The sequence below is a fragment of the Bubalus bubalis genome, chromosome 19, assembly GCF_019923935.1.
Source record: "Bubalus bubalis isolate 160015118507 breed Murrah chromosome 19, NDDB_SH_1, whole genome shotgun sequence".
Taxonomy (NCBI): domain Eukaryota; kingdom Metazoa; phylum Chordata; class Mammalia; order Artiodactyla; family Bovidae; genus Bubalus; species Bubalus bubalis.
The window spans coordinates 33,442,437-33,459,608 of NC_059175.1; the positions used below are offsets into that span (position 1 = coordinate 33,442,437).

General features: G+C 42.7%; 1 protein-coding gene and 1 non-coding gene across 2 annotated transcripts; both read left to right on the forward strand.

The window, feature by feature from the left end:
- Positions 1-13,785: 13,785 nt before the first annotated feature.
- On the forward strand, positions 13,786-16,508 carry RPL37 (ribosomal protein L37). Its single transcript, XM_006080887.4, has 4 exons — positions 13,786-13,943; positions 14,560-14,695; positions 15,209-15,293; positions 16,391-16,508. Exons 1-4 carry the CDS (start codon positions 13,941-13,943, stop codon positions 16,458-16,460), a joined length of 294 nt encoding a protein of 97 aa, XP_006080949.2. The 5' UTR covers positions 13,786-13,940; the 3' UTR covers positions 16,461-16,508.
- Positions 16,226-16,306, forward strand: LOC112580745. Its single transcript, XR_003105081.1, has one exon. It is a non-coding gene; the product is annotated as a small nucleolar RNA SNORD72 (small nucleolar RNA).
- Positions 16,509-17,172: the final 664 nt, after the last annotated feature.

The following is a 17,172-nucleotide window of genomic DNA, read 5'->3' on the forward strand; positions in this document are numbered from 1 at the left end:
CTGTTTCAATGCAGAAACGCAAGTTCAGTTTTGCTTTTTTTTTTTTTTTTTAAAGGCAGAGTAATGATTTTTGGCCAAGATTAACCATGTCAGTGACCCTTAGTGTTGGAGAGAGCAGATAAAGCAAGCCAAACAGTTTGGGGGAATCCAGCCACGAGCCCCCACAGATCCTTATAGATTATTTACCTGTTTTTTTGGTTTTTTTTTTTGATGACTTGTCTCAGTTTCATATGGTTTAGCCTCCAAGAACTCTTTCTCTGAGAAGAGCCTCTTGAACTTCAGATTCCTTGCTCTGAACTCTATCTGCAATAACAAGATTATGAATTGATTTACCCTTTTGGAGAGAAATCTGTCAATATGCAGCAATAAATAAATAAATGTGACAGATAAAAATAAAAATTAAACCATTCAATGCAGCAATTCCACTTCTAGGAAATTATCTTAAAAAACAATGAGACAAATGACCAAAGATGGATGTGCAAGAATCTGCACTTTCACATTTTTATAATAGTATAAAAATGAAAGTAACTCAAATTTCCACAAATTAGGATTTATGGAACAGATGTTGATACATCAACAATGGTGTTACCAAGTACCGTCTGGCTGCTCATCACTCAAAAACCAGTAAGTGAAAGTCGCTCAGTCATGTCCGACTCTTTACGACTCCATGGACTATACAGTTCATGGAATTTTCCAGGCCAGAACACTGGAGTGGGTAGCCGTTCCCTTCTCCAGGGTATCTTCTCAACCCAGGGATTGAACCCAGGTCTCCAGCATTGAAGGAGGATTCTTTACCAGCTGAGCCACCAGGGGAGCACTGGAGAGACAAATGTTGGAGAGACAAATATTGATAGAAAGGAAAGTTGTTTTAATCAGAATGCCAGCAATCTGGGGAGATGGTGGACTCAGTTCCTCCCAAAAACAGCTCAGAGGATTCTGGTTGGCCACAAAATTTTTATAAGGAAAAGGGGAAGTAATCTCAGTTAACCATTGAAATAGGGCGTCAGAGTTGTAGCCATCTCCCCCTGTGTGCAGACGTGTGGGCAGACCAGTCAACTTCTTAGATTTTTCTTTAGAGCCTATCTTGTTCACACAGTGTATTTGCAAGATTATACTAAAGAGGAAGCTAGCGAAGAGATCTGGTCATCTGTTAACTACTTATTCTTCATTTCAACATCTTTGATGAATGGAAAGAACCAATAGATTAGGCAAGGTATGGGGTGATCAAGATTTGAAAGGCATGCTAGGGCCAGAGGCATGTAGAGCATGGGGTGCCAGGTTTAAGGCTAGTGACAAGGCAAAAGGGGTCTCCTGCAGAGAGCTCTTTCCTAAAAAGAGCCCTTTCCTGCCAAAAGGTGCTTACAAATCTCCACTTGTCATAACATCATTCTGAAACTGTTTGGTACCATTTTGGAAGGCTCCGACGAGCTCCGGTGCCGGAGTCCTTTGTGTCCCAGCAGAGAAAGAATTCAGAGAGAACCAAAGTGATAGGTAACAAGTGATTTATTAGGTAAGGATGCCTATAAGGCTTACAAGTGGAAAGGAAAGCGGTTGCAATGCTCTGAGAACTTAGTGGGCTATAGTTTTATTTATTTATTTATCTTTGGGTCTCTGTTGCTGCATTCGGGTTTTCTCTAGTTGTAGGAATGAGGGGCAACTCCCTAGTTGTTGTGCATGGGCATCTCATTGTGGTGGCTTCTCTTGTTGCAGAGCACAGGCTCTAAGCACACTGGTTTAGTAGCTGCCGCTCACAGGCTCTACAGTGGGGACTCAGTAGCTGTGGCATATGGACTTAGTTGCTCCAAGGTATGTGGAATCTTTCCAGACAAGGGATTGAACCCATGTCCCCTGCATTGGTAGGTGGATTCTTATCCAGTATACCACCAGGGAAATCCTATAGTTTTATAATCAAAGGAAAAGTGGGGAAGGGGAAAAGACCAATTTTCTCCTCATTTTTGAGTAGACCTCATGCTTCCATCATCAACTCCTCCAGGTTGAGCAGTTTTCTTGTCCCTACATGGTCAAACCAGAACTGTCATGACACTATGGAAATATTATTTTGGGTCTCAGTACAATGAGGGTCTTTACTTTGAAATGTCACCTTTTCATAAATTATTGTTCTTCATGCATGTAGAGAATATGCCGTCACTGGGCAGAACAGCATTGTTTTATTGTTTTAGGGCATGACCCATGCTTCTGCATGATTTTGTTGCTAAGCAATCCACTTGGGTTTGTGGTTAAGCTGACCTGTTTTCTTAAGTGATCATTAACTTATGGAGGTCTCCCATACTTTTTTCTTTACATACAGTCCTCTAGTGGGATTAACTCTGTCCCTATCAATTCTATTTCTATGGGATTATGGGCCAAAGGCTGTCTTTTGTAACTTCTTCATACTGACAAAGGGTGCTGTATTTTTAGAGTGGAAGATGTCAGATGGGTTTGTAGCATCTCTTTGCCTACAGTTTTAGTTGCCCACTTACATATGCAGACAGAACAAGCTACAATTATTTTTCTTTTAAATATAATGTATATGTACATATACATATTATATACATACACTATACATATTAACATTTTAAACAAAACTGGGATCTATAACTTGCTGTTTTCCATAATAATATATCATGGATATCACTACTCATCAATATGTGTAGAGTTACTCCATCCTACAATTTTTTCATGTCCACCAAGATATAGAATATTATTGAAATGGGGAACCGAATTCTGTTCACAGAGACAAACAATGGAATTCACAAACTGGCAAAAACTCATGCAGGCAAAGTTTATTTTAAAGGACAGAGATACAAAGCCTTCAGCATAGACACTGAGAAGGGGTGAAGAGACCCCAAAGACAGGAATAACAGCAGTTTTTATATCTTTATTAGAATTGATCTGTTTGTTTTTGGTTGGCTCTGGGCCAAAAGCATGTAATTTCTGACCAATCAGTTTAAATGTTACAGTGTCCAGTTTGCCATTTTTATGGTTTTTTTTTTTTTTTTTTTTGGTTTCCAGTTTCTCTAGACATTGTGACACCATCTCTTGACACTTTCTCAAGACCCCAGACCATTACTTAGAGACCAGATGTATGTTTAGGAGCTAATGGTCCACTTGCAGTTTTTCTCCTTGATAAACTGGACAGCAGTTAACGATTGTCTTGTCCTGGGTCTGAATGTTTTATGACCCTCCAGACGAGGGAGGCATTCCTTGGAATGCCTAGAAACTGGAGCAGCAAATACAGCTTTGGGCTAACAGAGAAAAATGCTTATGTGAGAGAATTAAAACTGAAATTTTAAAAAGAACCAAGGCTCTGACTCTATACTGACTGCCTAACAATTTCTACCTCATTATGAGCCATAGAGTTAATCCCATTCTCTTAAGGCCAGTTCTTGGAATTGTACTGGCCATAGGTTCAGTATTGCTCAAGATAGAACAGTTTATGTTATGGCTACAGTCAGCTCATCATGCAGATGGCTTTTTCCCACTGGTGGCAGTTATAGTATCTGTAAAACAACTCAGGAGTGTGCATCAGACACTGAGTCTGTGACTCTACTGTCCTAATCATTAATGGCTTGAGTTTGCTCCTTTGTGACTCAGGGAAGCCTGGAAGACTTCAGTTTTCCTATAAACAAGAGGCAGGAGACATGGAGGGGCCTTGGTGATTGGCATGGGATGGGGCAAGCTGAGTTTTGCTCAGTTCCAATGGAATACCAAAATGAAGTTAAAAAGGATGAAGTAAATCTACACATATTGACAAGTAGTGACAGAAATGATATATTATTAAGGAAAATAGCAAGTTATAGATCCCCTTTTTGTTTAAAAAGTTAATATGTATAGTGTATGTATACTATTTGTATATATAGATATACATTATATTTAAGATAGCCAGGAAAGAGATAACACAAATGTACCTCTGGTATTTCTGGTTGATCTCAGAGAGGCAGCAGTGAGTGGTGGTATAAAATGAGATCGTAATTCCCCGCCCAGGAATTGAACCTGGGTAGCCTGGATGAAAATCAGGATTCCTAGCCACCAGACCAGCAAGGACTAGAGGCTAGAAGCTATTTTTCCCTGGCTTTTGCCCCAGTGAAAAAGCATTTCTCATGCAGGCAAAAACTATAAATGCAGGTACAAAGTTTATTATCAGAGACATACATAGCACAACAACATATGGGAGAGCACACAGAGAAACAGTTTGTTAAGACAGAAGCAAGGAAGAGATATACCTGGAGAGAAAGGTTGTGAGCTTCCCCACTAGTGAGGAGCTCAGTAAAGATGCAGTTAAGTCATTTATGTAGGCCATTTCTTCCAGGTCTTTTTTTCACCCTTGGCCAATTGTTCTTTTTCTTTTTCCACCCCTGACCCACCCTTGGACCCTCTCAGACATGCATGTGCAACTTGTTTCCAAGATGGATTCCAGTCCAGAGGCCTATGGGATCATGTTTGCATCACATATTATGGGCTGGCATCCCCTCCTTTTTGACACCCAAGGAGCCTTTCTGGCCACATGAAATGTCTCCCTTGCCCCAAGGATGGGAAATATATGACTTCCTGATTCTTTGCTTAAGCAAGGTTTAGCCCTTCTCTGTCGCTGCCATGACTGTTGTCTTAAGGTGTCCACTGGACACAAAGCCTGACTGCTTGCCCTGAATCTGTTGTTACTTTCATTTTTGGAGGGCACACAGGAGGATGGCTGTAAGTAACTAACCTGTAAGTAACTAACCTGTTTCAGGAAATGCAAACAGGAGGCTAGCTGCAAGCGTCTAGCCTGAAGCCCACTTTTTTCCTGCCCAGAGATATGTAAACAGGAGGCCAGTTGTAAACGCCTAGCCTGGGGCCTATCTGTCTCCTGCCTCATGGTGATATAACAGCAGTATTCAAACTTCTACTTTAAACATTTCTATTTATTTTAACACTTCTTTGTTATCAACAGAATTTAATTTTCTAAAAAGTTATCTGGTTGGTTTTTATTTTCAGTTATAGTTCACAAGAACCTTAAAACAGTATAAATATCAACAGAATACTGGATGAGCAAACTGTAGTATTTCACGTAATGTAAAAGACAGCATTCAAAAAGAATGAATTTCAGTGACCCACAGTATAGGTAAATAATAATAGCATTAAGGGGAAATTTTAAGTCCCCAAATATTATATGCAGCATAGCACTCTTCTAAAAGGCTCAAAATAATGGAAATACAGACACATAGAGATTTTAGGAATACACATGGAATCATTGGGAACAGTGAGAGATTTTATTTTCTTGGGCTCCAAAATCACTGCAGATGGTGATTACAGCCTTGAAATTAAAAGACACTTGCTCCTTGGAGATCAAGATCAGTGGGAGAAATATCAATAACCTCAGATATGCAGATGACACCACCCTTATGGCAGAAAGTGAAGAACTAAAAAGCCTCTTGATGAAAGTGAAAGAGCAGAGTGAAAAAGTTGGCTTAAAACTCAATATTCAGAAAACTAAGATCACAGCATTCGGTCCCATCACTTCATGGCAAATAGATGGGGAAACAAGGGAAACAGTGACAGACTTTATTTGGGGGGCTCCAAAATCACTTCACCCCAAACCAGTACTCTTGCCTGGAAAGTCTCATGGAAAGAGGAGCCTGGTGGGTTGCAGTCTATGGGGTTGCTAAGAGTCAGACACGACTGAGCAACTTCACTTTCACTTTTCACTTTCATGCATTGGAGAGGGAAATGACAACTCATTCCACTGTTCTTGCCTGGAGAATCCCAGGGATGGGGGAGCCTGGTGGGCTGCTGTCTATGGGGTCGCACAGAGTCGGACACGACTGAAGTGACTTAGCAGCAGCAGCAGCAAAATCACTGCAGATGGTGACTGCAGCCATGAAATTAAAAGACGCTTGCTCCTTGGAAGAAAAGCTATGACCAACCTAGAGAGCATATTAAAAAGAAGAGACGTTAGTTTGATAACAAAGGTCTGTCTAGTCAAAACTATGGTTTTTCCAGTAGTCATGTGTGGATGTGAGAGTTGGACCATAAAGAAAGCTGAGCGCAGAAGAATTGATGCTTTTGAACTGTGGTATATGAGAAGACTCTTGAGAGTCCCTTGGACTGCAAGGAGATCCAACCAATCCATCCTAAAGGAAATCAGTCTTGAATATTCATTGGAAGGACTGATGCTGAAGCTGAACTCCAATACTTTGGCCATCTGATGCAAAGTACTGACTCATTTGAAAAGACCCCGATGCTGGGAAAGATTGAAGGCATGAGGAGAAGGGAATGAGAGAGGATGAGATGGTTGGATGGCATCACCAACTCAATGGACATGGGTTTGAGTAAGCTCCAGGAGTTGGTGATGGACAGGGAAGCCCAGCGTGCGGCAGTCCATGGGGTCACAAAGAGTCGGACATGACTGAGCAACTGAACTGACCTGGAATCAATATAATTACAAGAAACGAGAAGGAAATGAAATTCAGAAGGATGGCTACCTTAGTTGGGGGAGGCTGTATGGGGATGGGATGGGATTGAGGGACAGGGAAATTATGGAGTTAGATATATGGTATCATCTGGGGATGAGTTTATAGGTGTTTATTATATTATTAAAGATAAATAGTTAAACATATAACTGAAAGTATACCATGTTTGTGTTAGTGAGTCCAAGCTTGCTTTGCTTGCCACATGACAGGCCAATGAATCTGAGAGACAAAGTGTTGAGGCAAGGAACACAACTTTATTTGGAAAACCAGCTGACAGAGAAGATGGCAGACTAATATCTCAAAATAACAATCTTGTTGGAGTCTGAATGCCAGGTTCTTTTATACACCAGAGACGGTTAGGAGTTGAGGAAGTAAAAAATCCTTTATCTTGAATTCTCTTGAATGGCCAACCTCAGGGATGGGATCTGTTCATCTCTTCATTCTTGCAGCCATTCACAGGTAAGCAGGGTCAGATTATCTCCCTGTGAGCTGAACAAGGGGCAGGGTTCCCTGAGGCAGACCATTATGTATAGTTATAATAACAAGCCAGTCAATCCTAGAGGAAGTCAACCCTGAATATTGATTGTAAGGACTGATGCTGAAGCTGAAGCTCCAATACTTTGGCCATATGATGCAAAGAACTGACTCATTGGAAAAGACCCCGATGCTGGGAAAGATTGAAGGCATGGAGAAGGGGATGACAGAGGACGAGATGGTTGGATGGCATCACTGAATCAATAGACATGAGTTTGAGCAAACTCCGGGAGATGGTGAAGGACAGGGAGGCCTGGTGTGCTGTAGTCCATAGGGTCACAAAGAGTTGGACACGATTGAGTGACTGAACAATAATAACAAAAGCAACAAAAAGACAAAGGTTAAAATCAAAGAAACAGATCTATCATGGAGACAGAACTGGCTCTTCCTTCCAAACACTTGGACTAATGCTGAGCATGTAGTTTTACTGAAAGTGCCACCTCTCTGGACACCAGTGCCGACTCAAATCCCTCAAATCCCCAAGACAAAGTTTTGGGTGAATTACTTTGCCAGGCAAAGGAGGACTTATGCATCAAAAAACTGTGTCTCTACCCAAGAGAACTTGATGAGGGGTTTTTATAAGAGAGGGTTTCAAAGGTGGGGTCTCTGACAAGAGTAGGGTGTAAACAGGGTTTACACCACCTTAATTTCATCTCAGATGGTCAGTCTCCTAATCTTGATGAGCTTCTCTGGTCCCTTTAATCTTGCTTCCTGTGGTTTCTTGGCTGCCTCTCCCTTGATTGTGGAGGTTTAGTAGCTAAGTTGTGTCCCACTCCTTTCGAACCCATGGACTGTAGCCCAGCAGGCTCCTCTGTCCATCTGATTTTCCAGGCAAGCAAGTGGGAGTGGCTTGCCATTTCCTTCTCCAGGGAATCTTTCCAACTCAGGGATTGAACCCAGGTCTCCTGCATTTGTAGGCAGATTCTTTACCAACTGAGACGCCAGAGAAGCCCTTGATTAGAATTGTTCAAATCTGCCCTTTGGAACTCAGGGAAAATAATGGCTGGAGTCTTGCCTACAAGAAACAAGGGATAGCAAGATCCCATGCTTGGAAGTCCCACAGGGCTCCACTCAGTTTCAATATTAGAAACCGAGGATAATGATTCATTAAATTTTAGGGACCCTAAGGTTGAAAAAGAATAAGAAAAGCCTTATATGACATTAAAAATTAACTTTAAGAGTTTTACAATCTGTCACAAAAGTATAGGTTTCAAGAGATGCACCCTACTAAATATTAACAATCTGATTGTCCATTTTAGTAAATTTGTCACCTTTTCTTTTTTATTCAAGTTGGTTGGTAAGGTATTCTAATAACCAGCTTCTCAAACTGGATCTCCTCTTCACTCGTCCCCCAGTACCATCCTCTCCCACAATAACCTGCTCCAGTTCTCAAAGATGATGGGAAAAAAAGTGTTTCTTTGAAGTTGGATATTTCACAGTAAAATTTAAATTTAAGGAAGGCAGTTTAAATTCAGTTCCTTGGTAACAGGAAATGTGCACTGCACAAGCTTAGAATGCGAACGGAAGTGAGTTGGGGGAAGGGTGTGTATTTGACGTATTTGAAAATACATTCATCAAATTAAATACAATGAAACAGGAGTAAAATTTTTGTTTGCAGCTAGAAGTTTAAGTTATGTGATTTTTTTGAAGATGAAGTTAGTTGCTCAGTTGTGTCTGCCTCTTTGCAACCCCATGGACTGTAGCCCACCTGGCTCCTCTGTCCATGGAATTCTCCAGGCAAGAATACTACAGTGGGTTGCGATTTCCTTCTCCAGGGGATCTTCCCGACCCAGGGATTGAACCTAGGTCTCCTGCTTTGCAGGCAGATTCTTTACCTTCTGAGCCATCAAGGAACTCTTAAAGATAAAAGTCAAAAGTAATTTCACCTATTGTAGGGGGAAAAGGCAGGTCAAATTAAGAGAATTGAATTGTATCAGAACAACAGATGCAAGCCTTCTGATGTCTCTATCACTCTCTACTAAAAGGCAAAATGCCATAGGGCAAATACCCAGGTAACAGCAGAGGTCATCTGTTTCAGAAGTCAGTCTACTCCTGACCTGAACTTGGCATCTGGATAAAAATCTGGGGGTACTAAATTGGCTTGATAGACCTCTATAGGGCCAAGGGCCTACCTGACCAGGGTTAGAATGGTGTGATTTCAAGCATACCAAAAAGGGAGAGGAGAAATTTTTCACCCTGACAATTTGGGGAATGTCTGGGGTAAAAGAGACCGTCACCTAGTGCCTGTTGAGCAGTTCGACTCCTCCCTGGTTGCTATCTGTCCTATTTCTGAAACTGAGTAGGACCCTGTAGGGCCCCTCTGGGTACAAAAGCCTATCCACGTCCCTCTTGTTTTTAAGAAAAAGGTTTCAGCCTTCAAGATCTTTCTTGTGTTCCAAAGGGCAGACAATTGAAACAGTTAGCTGTTCAAACTGTTACTTGTTAAGGAAGTGAGGGACTGCATAAACACAAGAAAGGCAGTAAAGGGACTTCCCTGGTGGCTCAGTGGTAAAGAATCCACCTGCCAGTGCAGAAGACACAGATCTCCCCTGGTCCTAGAAGATCCCACATGCCAAGGAGCAACTAAGCCCATGCTCCCCAACTATTGAGCCTGTTCTCTAGAGCCCAAGAGCTGCAACTACTGAAGTCTATGTGCCGTGCTCTGCAACGAGAAGCCACTGCAGTAAGCCTGCACACAGCAACCAGTGAGTAGTCTCTGTGAGCCAAAACTGGAGAAAAGCCCACACAGCAATGAAGACCCAGCATAGCCAAAAATTATTTTAAAAAATTATTTTAAAAGAAAAGAAGTTAGGAAACAACAGTACAGCAATAAAGGAGAGTCCCAGGTCCTCCCCAATGGGTATACATAATAATCTGATACAAATCTTTGAGTTTGGCTATCAAAAAAGCAAGAGAGTTCCAGAAAAACATCTATTTCTGCTTTATTGACTATGCCAAAGCCTTTGTGTAGATCACAAGAAACTGGAAAATTCTGAAAGAAATGGGAATATCAGACCACCTGATCTGCCTCTTCAGAAACCTATATGCAGGTCAGGAAGCAACAGTTAGAACTGGACATAGAACAACAGACTGGTTCCAAATAAGAAAAGGAGGACGTCAAGGCTGTATATTGTCACCCTGCTTATTTAACTTATATGCTGAGTACATCATGAGAAATGCTGGGCTGGATGAAGCACAAGCTGGAATCAAGATTGCCGGGAGAAATATCAATCACCTCAGATATGCAGATGACACCACCCTTATGGCAGAAAGTGAAAAGGAACTCAAAAGCCTCTTGATGAAAGTGAAAGTGGAGAGTGAAAAAGTTGGCTTAAAGCACAACATTCAGAAAACGAAGATCATGGCATCCGGTCCCATCACTTCATGGGAAATAGATGGGCAAACAGTGAAACTGTGTCAGACTTTATTTTTGGGGGCTCCAAAATCACTACAGATGGTGACTGCAGCCATGAAATTAAAAGACGCCTACTCCTTGGAAGGAAAGTTATGACCAACCTAGACAGTATATTGAAAAGCAGATATATTACTTTGCCAACAAAGGTCCATTTAGTCAAAGCTATGGTTTTTCCAGTGGTCATGTATAGATGTGAGAGTTGGACTGTGAAGAAAGCTGAGCACAGAAGAATTGATGCTTTTGAACTGTGGTGTTGAAGACTCTTGAGAGTCCTTGGATTGCAAGGAGATCCAACCAGTCCATCCTAAAGGAGATCAGTCCTGGGTGTTCATTGGAAGGACTGATGCTGAGGCTGAAACTCCAATACTTTGGCCACCTTGTGTGTGAAGAGCTGACTCATTGGAAAAGACCCTGACGCTGGGAGGGATTGGGGGCAGGAGAAGGGGATGACAGAGGATGAGATGGCTGGATGGCATCACTGACTCGATGCACATGAGTTTGGGTGAACTCCGGGAGTTGGTGATGGATAGGGAGGCCTGGCGTGCTGCGATTCATGGGGTTGGAAAGAGTCGGACACGAATGAGTGACTGAACCGAACTTAACTGATAGGAACTAAGCTCCCTCCCTGCCACCCCAACCCCCACCTCCACTCAGGTGGAGGATGGCTGAGCACAAGTTTCTTGGAACATCACCCTCTTACCTTACCACCAACCAACTAGAATGAAGTCACATGCCCCCACAGCCCTTACTTAGTCTTTAAAGACTTCCCTAACGGAATTCCTCGAGGGTCCAGTGGCTGGGACTCTGTCCTTGCACTGGTGAAGACCCAGGTTCAATTCAATCCTGGTCCAAAAACTAAGATCCTGCAAGCCCCATGGAACAGCCAAAAAACTAATTAAAAACCAAAACATAACAAAACCTCTTCCCTGAAAACCATCGGACAGTTCAGTTTTCTGAGCAGGAGCTATGCTGACCTCCTTGGTTGGTGTTTGCAAAACCTTTGTCTGCTCTAAACTCCAGTTTCAGTTCCTTTGGCCTCACTATGCCTCTGGCACACTAACTTGGGCTCAACAGTGTGTCTCTGCTGATCTCATTTAATACCTGTGCTAAGGAAGATAATGCTCTCCCCGAAAGATGACTATGTTCTAATCTCTACAACCTGTGAAAATACCAGTTTACACCAAAGGACAACTAAGGTTGCAAATCAGCTGACCTTGAGATGAGAATGATATGGGTGGAGCCAAAGCACTCACAAGGGATTATTAAAAGATAAACAGGCACCCAAAAACTTAAGTTTAAGCAAAAATCTACTCAAAAAGGGCAGCACCAAACTGGAAGTGGTTAGTAGCATTCTAGGAGCCAGGGGACTTTATAAAGTGTGGACGCAAAGAAAGAAATTACTTGATTGGCTGTAGGTTAAAGACTAATTTGTGGTTTGATTGTTGTCCTTAAGTATGAAGTGAAGTGAAGTCGCTCAGTCGTGTCCGACTCTTTGCAACCCCATGGACTGTAGCCCACCAGGTTCCTTGGTCCATGGGATTTTCCAGGCATGAATACTGGAGTGGGTTGCCATTTCCTTCTCCAGGGGATCTTCCCGACCCAGGGATCGAACCCAGGTCTCCCGCATTGTAGGCAGATGCTTTACAGTCTGAGCTACCAGGAAAGCCCATATTGTCCTTAAGTATACAATACAGTATTTTCAACTGTAGATATAATATTGTACTGATGTCTTGCATGTTGCATAACTGAAACTTTATACTAGCTGGTTAAATGTTTTGTCGTAAACCATTAAGTTTGTGGTAAATTGTCAGAATGGCAACAGGGAACTAATACAGTACCTAAAACAGTTAAGTCTAACCTGAACTGCAGTTTGTTTCAAAAACTCCAATGTTGGTTTTCTCACTCTCTCCCTGCTGGAGGGATCTCCCCCTGAACGCCGCTTTCCCCACCTACCATTTCCATAAGAACAGTGACTGTCCTCTTCCCAGTTCCTAGAAGAGCTTAGTGCTTACTACGAACTTATCAACTGTTAACCTGTCAAAAATTTAACCTCCTAACTCCTAGACCTCATCTTGTTCTTTTAACTGTGTGAAAGATGCTCAGTCGTGTCCCACTCTTTGCGATTGCATAGACTGTAGCCCGCCAGGCTTCTTCCTCCGTCCGTGGGAATTCTCCAGGCAAGAATACTGGAGTCCCTCCTCCAGCGGATCTTTCCAACCCAGGGAAAGAACCCAGGTCTCCCGCATTGGGGGGTAGATTCTTTGCCCTCCGAGCCACCAGGGAAGCCCAAGAATACTTGAGAGGGTAGCCTATCCCTTCTCCAGCGGATCTTCCCAACCCAGGAATCCAACCAGGGTCTCCTGCACTGCAGGACTGTTTACCAGTTGGGCTATCAGGGAAGCCTAGAAATTAATTACTTTTGCCAATATTTCACAAGTGTTAGGTCACTAATTGCTTCCTTTAGATAGCACGCGTTTAGGATTGTTTTTCCCTACTAACTCTTAAATGTTTGAGTATTTTACCCTTTTGCAAGGGTGGGGGCTTTCCTCGGAAAAAGGTTGCAGTTGAATTAACTGTTTGTATCAACAAGATCTGGGAACCACCAATATTAACACTTTAAAGTGTTTTGGACTACACATATCCAGGCCCTACCCAAAGCTGTCAAAGCATATGTCCTCACGTTAGAGTTTAGGAAACTTGTTAACAAGTTCCACGTCTGATTCCTTGGCATAGTAAAATGGGAGATCAAACCATATGCCTATTATTACAGTTTAAAAAGGCATTTCCTGCCTTTCTCTTCATATTCTGAGCCCAGCTATGTCCTCCTAGCAAGTGAGGACTGTGCTCAGTAGCTTAGTCGCAACCGACTCTTTGCGATCCAATGGACTAGCCCACCAGGCTGCTCTGTCCTTCGGATTTTCTGGGAGCGGGTTGCCACTTCCTTCTCCAGGAAAGCTTCACCACCCAGGGACGGAACCCGCGTCTCCTGCACTAGTAGGCAGATTCTTTACCGCGGAGCCTGTGAGGATCAGTCAGTCAAAAGCTTCAGGCCGGAGTACAGAGGAACCTGGAGAAGTACACCAGCCCAACCCTCAACCCTACACAGACGCCGGGAGGGCTGAGCTAGCGCCTGCACCCCAAGCAGGGGAGCCTCTCTACCCACATTTCCCATCTCCTAGGAAACCGGAATCCGCAATGTGGCCTTAGCGCAGACAGAACACTCGTAAAGACAGGAGGGAAACAACAGGAGGGTAGGTAGTCGAGTTCCGGTCTTAAAGTTTGAGGCAGGGAAAGGCGGATCCGGGGGGTATACGCCCAATCCCTTCCCCAGAAAAGTTGTGAGTTCCGCTCCGCTGAACTCTCAATTGGCCCCATCTAGCTCCGCGATCCTCCTCTCGAAGCCAACCACACTGCGGTGACGGACGCTTGAGAGCGGTGCACTGCGCCCCGCCGGAAGTGCTTCCCTGGGCGGAAGCTTCAGGGCGAAATATAGCGGAAGTGCTGTCTCTTCCGGTCTCTTTGGTCTCGGCGGCAGAAGCAAGATGGTGAGTGTTTCCCAGGGACTCTCGTCATCGGCTTTCATCCTCACCCCCTGAACTGCGCCCCATGCAATCCGTGGGGGCCCTGGAAGCTTTCGGATAAGAGGAGCCGGTGGGTAGGGAAGGCAGCTTTCGAGAGGCACGAGAATGGCTCATAACTCTGATGTGGGGATGCTGAGCCTGCCGTCGTGGAGCTGCAGCTGCTCCAGGCCCCTTTCTTCTGTCTGACTTTTGGGAAGCCCGCACAGCCCTGCCCGCCAGTGGGAACTAATGGAAGGAGCATGGATTGGGGGTATTTGGCTCTGTAAGCAAAATAATAGTTGGCGACGGTCCCTGGGCAGGAGCTTTTAGATTTTGGAGTTAGAGTAGGTAGGAAAACCACGTTACCTCCTCTTTTGCCTTTTACGTTTTTCATTGTCCTTTTTAATAATGTAGCAAGTTTCAAAACATGGCAGCTCTTGCAGGGGCTTTAGATGACGTGAAATCTAATAGTGGTCACTGATTTAGCACAGTGTCAGCCTTTGTGATTGTCATTAGTTTATATCAGTAGTTACTTTAACTGAAAATGTTTGCATGTGTATAGAAATGACTAGACTTAAACATTTATCCCCTTAACTTGCAGACGAAAGGAACGTCATCGTTTGGAAAGCGTCGGAATAAGACGCACACGCTGTGCCGCCGCTGTGGCTCTAAGGCCTACCACCTTCAGAAGTCGACCTGTGGCAAGTGTGGCTACCCTGCCAAGCGAAAGAGAAAGTGTAAGTTAATGTTTATAAACGTCCTTTGAGAATAGTCTCTTGTTTCACATGTACCTCTGTGGGGCATGACTTTGAATGTTGTTTCCTAGCAAAATTGTACATCTGTATACCACTATGTTGATTAGTTGCTAAGTTGTGTCCCACTCTTGCAACCCCATAATCTTTAGCTTAGTAGGCGTCTCTGTCCAATGGCTGTCCCAGGCAAGAATACTGTAGTGGGTTTCCATTTCCTCTTCCATGTATGATCTTCCCTTGTGGCTCAACTGGTATGCTGAGCTTGCAGTGCAGACCTGGATTCAATCCTTGGGTTGGGAAGATTCCTTGGAGAAGAGAAAGGCTACACATTCCAGTATTCTGACCTGGAGAATTCCATGGACTGTATAAGTATACCGATAAAATGAGTTTAAAGTCAAGGCAGGCATTTTTAATCATATTGACAGACAATGTGTACTGGGTGTGTAGGGACAACAATTTGGATCTTAACCTGTATTTTTTTTCTTTTTTTTTTTTTAGATAATTGGAGTGCTAAAGCTAAAAGACGAAATACCACCGGGACTGGTCGAATGAGGCACCTAAAAATTGTATACCGCAGATTCAGGTACAGTTTTTATGTTTCAGTTATAGGTGGGTGTATGGGCTTATATAATAAGTCGTCTCAACTCCCCTGGTTCGTGGGATGAGGTGTTGTTAGGATCCTTTTTCTTCTGCCACCATAACCTTCAGATCAGTCTTGAACTTGGGAATCAGTGAACAGTAGTACGCACCGAATAGGCTGGAGTGTAGTTTGAGGTAGACTCCAGAAAATAATGGCATTTATTCGCATACCTACATTTCATTTTCCTGCCAAAGTTTGTCAAGATGATAGTATGTAATTGAGGCCTTCAGTTTTGTGGCTTTGGGCAAGTCTTCTTGCTGTAGAACACTGTTGTACTTAAAGAGAGGCCTTAGAGTTTCAATTTCAGCCCCAACATAGTCTTACAGAGAAACTGCATTTTTAGTGGTAGCAGTTGAGGGGTGTAAGGCCTCCACTGAGGTGATTTCTTTGTTGGAGACTGGGGTTGTCCTGTGCATTGTAGGATATTTAGCAGAATTTGTGACCTTTACTCAATTCAAGATCTTCAAGACCACAAGACAGTTTGGGGGGTGTAAACACAGCACACTTAGATGTATTTGTGTGTTGGAGTGACCTTCGCACTTAAGGCCAATATATAGTAGTATGGGATAGGGTTCAGTGGTCTGCTAGTTTGAGTTAAGAACATGAATTGAAGCCAGTTTTAACCTGTGTGTTCCTCAAAAGACATTTCAAGTAGATTTTAAGTGAGTTAAGACATTAACCGTAGTTAAGCAGTTGAGAAAATGTCTATCATTAATCACGTTTTTCCTTAGGTAAAGGAAGGTAGGATCTCTGACCCATATTTTAAGAATCCATTTTCCCAAAACCTTGGGAATCATAAGTGGTGGGGAAATACTGATCACTGCAACCAAATATGTTGCCTTGGCCATTCTGAAGCAGAGGGAAGTAAATACCACAGCTTATCAGTGATGTTCTAAAAAATAAATGTCTGAACTTATGAATTTAATATTGATTTCATCATCTAACTGAGATAAGCTCATGAAAATATATTTTCATGAAAAGATGGAAATGTATGCGTTGACATTGCTGAAGTAACCATTCTTGTTTTTAACACAATGCAGGCATGGATTCCGTGAAGGAACAACACCTAAACCCAAGCGAGCGGCTGCTGCAGCATCCAGTTCATCTTAAGGATTTCAACGATTAGTCGCACAATAAATGTTCTGGCTTTTAAAATTATCTGGTGTGCTAAGGTATTTTTAATAGGCTTGTATCAGTGATTTACATAGGTTTGCGAATGTGACAACTAAAAATCTGGTTTATTTGTTAAGTGGCTGTTTTGGAACACTAACTTTTAAACTGGGTTGTGATACTGCTTAATAGGATTGGGCCTTTACAAGCGGAATTCTAAGATTCCTTAAAGATGACATTAAGAAGTAACATCTGTGCTACTATAAGAACTATGTTACCTCTGTGGTCTTTGTGGAATGGTTATCATCCTGTATGATAGGCTTTGGATTTCTGGTGAGAACACGAAGGACAGGAGTTGAATGAATTCCATTTTGGAAAGGTGGTTTTGTGGGTTTTTTTGTATTTGATTTACAATGTTGCGTTAGTTTTTTACAGCAAAGTGATTCAGCTATATGGTTTTCTTTTTAAGATTCTCAGGCGATATTAACTCTTGGCGCCCAGCTCATAGGCTGTGTGTGCTTTTTAAGGTGGTCAGCTAAGTGAAAAACTAGGTGTGAGTCAACAAGAACAAATGTAGGGCCATGTGCAAATGCAGTGTATTGAGTAGAATGTAAAGGAAGGCCAAGTATAAACTCACTTGTAGGCTAGTAGAATTTTTTTAATCCTCACCTAGGTGATCATTGAATTTTCAGGGCTCTGAATTTTTCTGCCT

Excerpts from the sequence above, each read along its gene's own strand:
- RPL37 (XM_006080887.4), top strand. Across the intron at positions 14,696-15,208 it reads TGCCAAGCGAAAGAGAAAGT|ATAATTGGAGTGCTAAAGCT; the intron begins GTAAGTTAATGT and ends TTTTTTTTTTAG. Across the intron at positions 15,294-16,390 it reads ATTGTATACCGCAGATTCAG|GCATGGATTCCGTGAAGGAA; the intron begins GTACAGTTTTTA and ends AACACAATGCAG.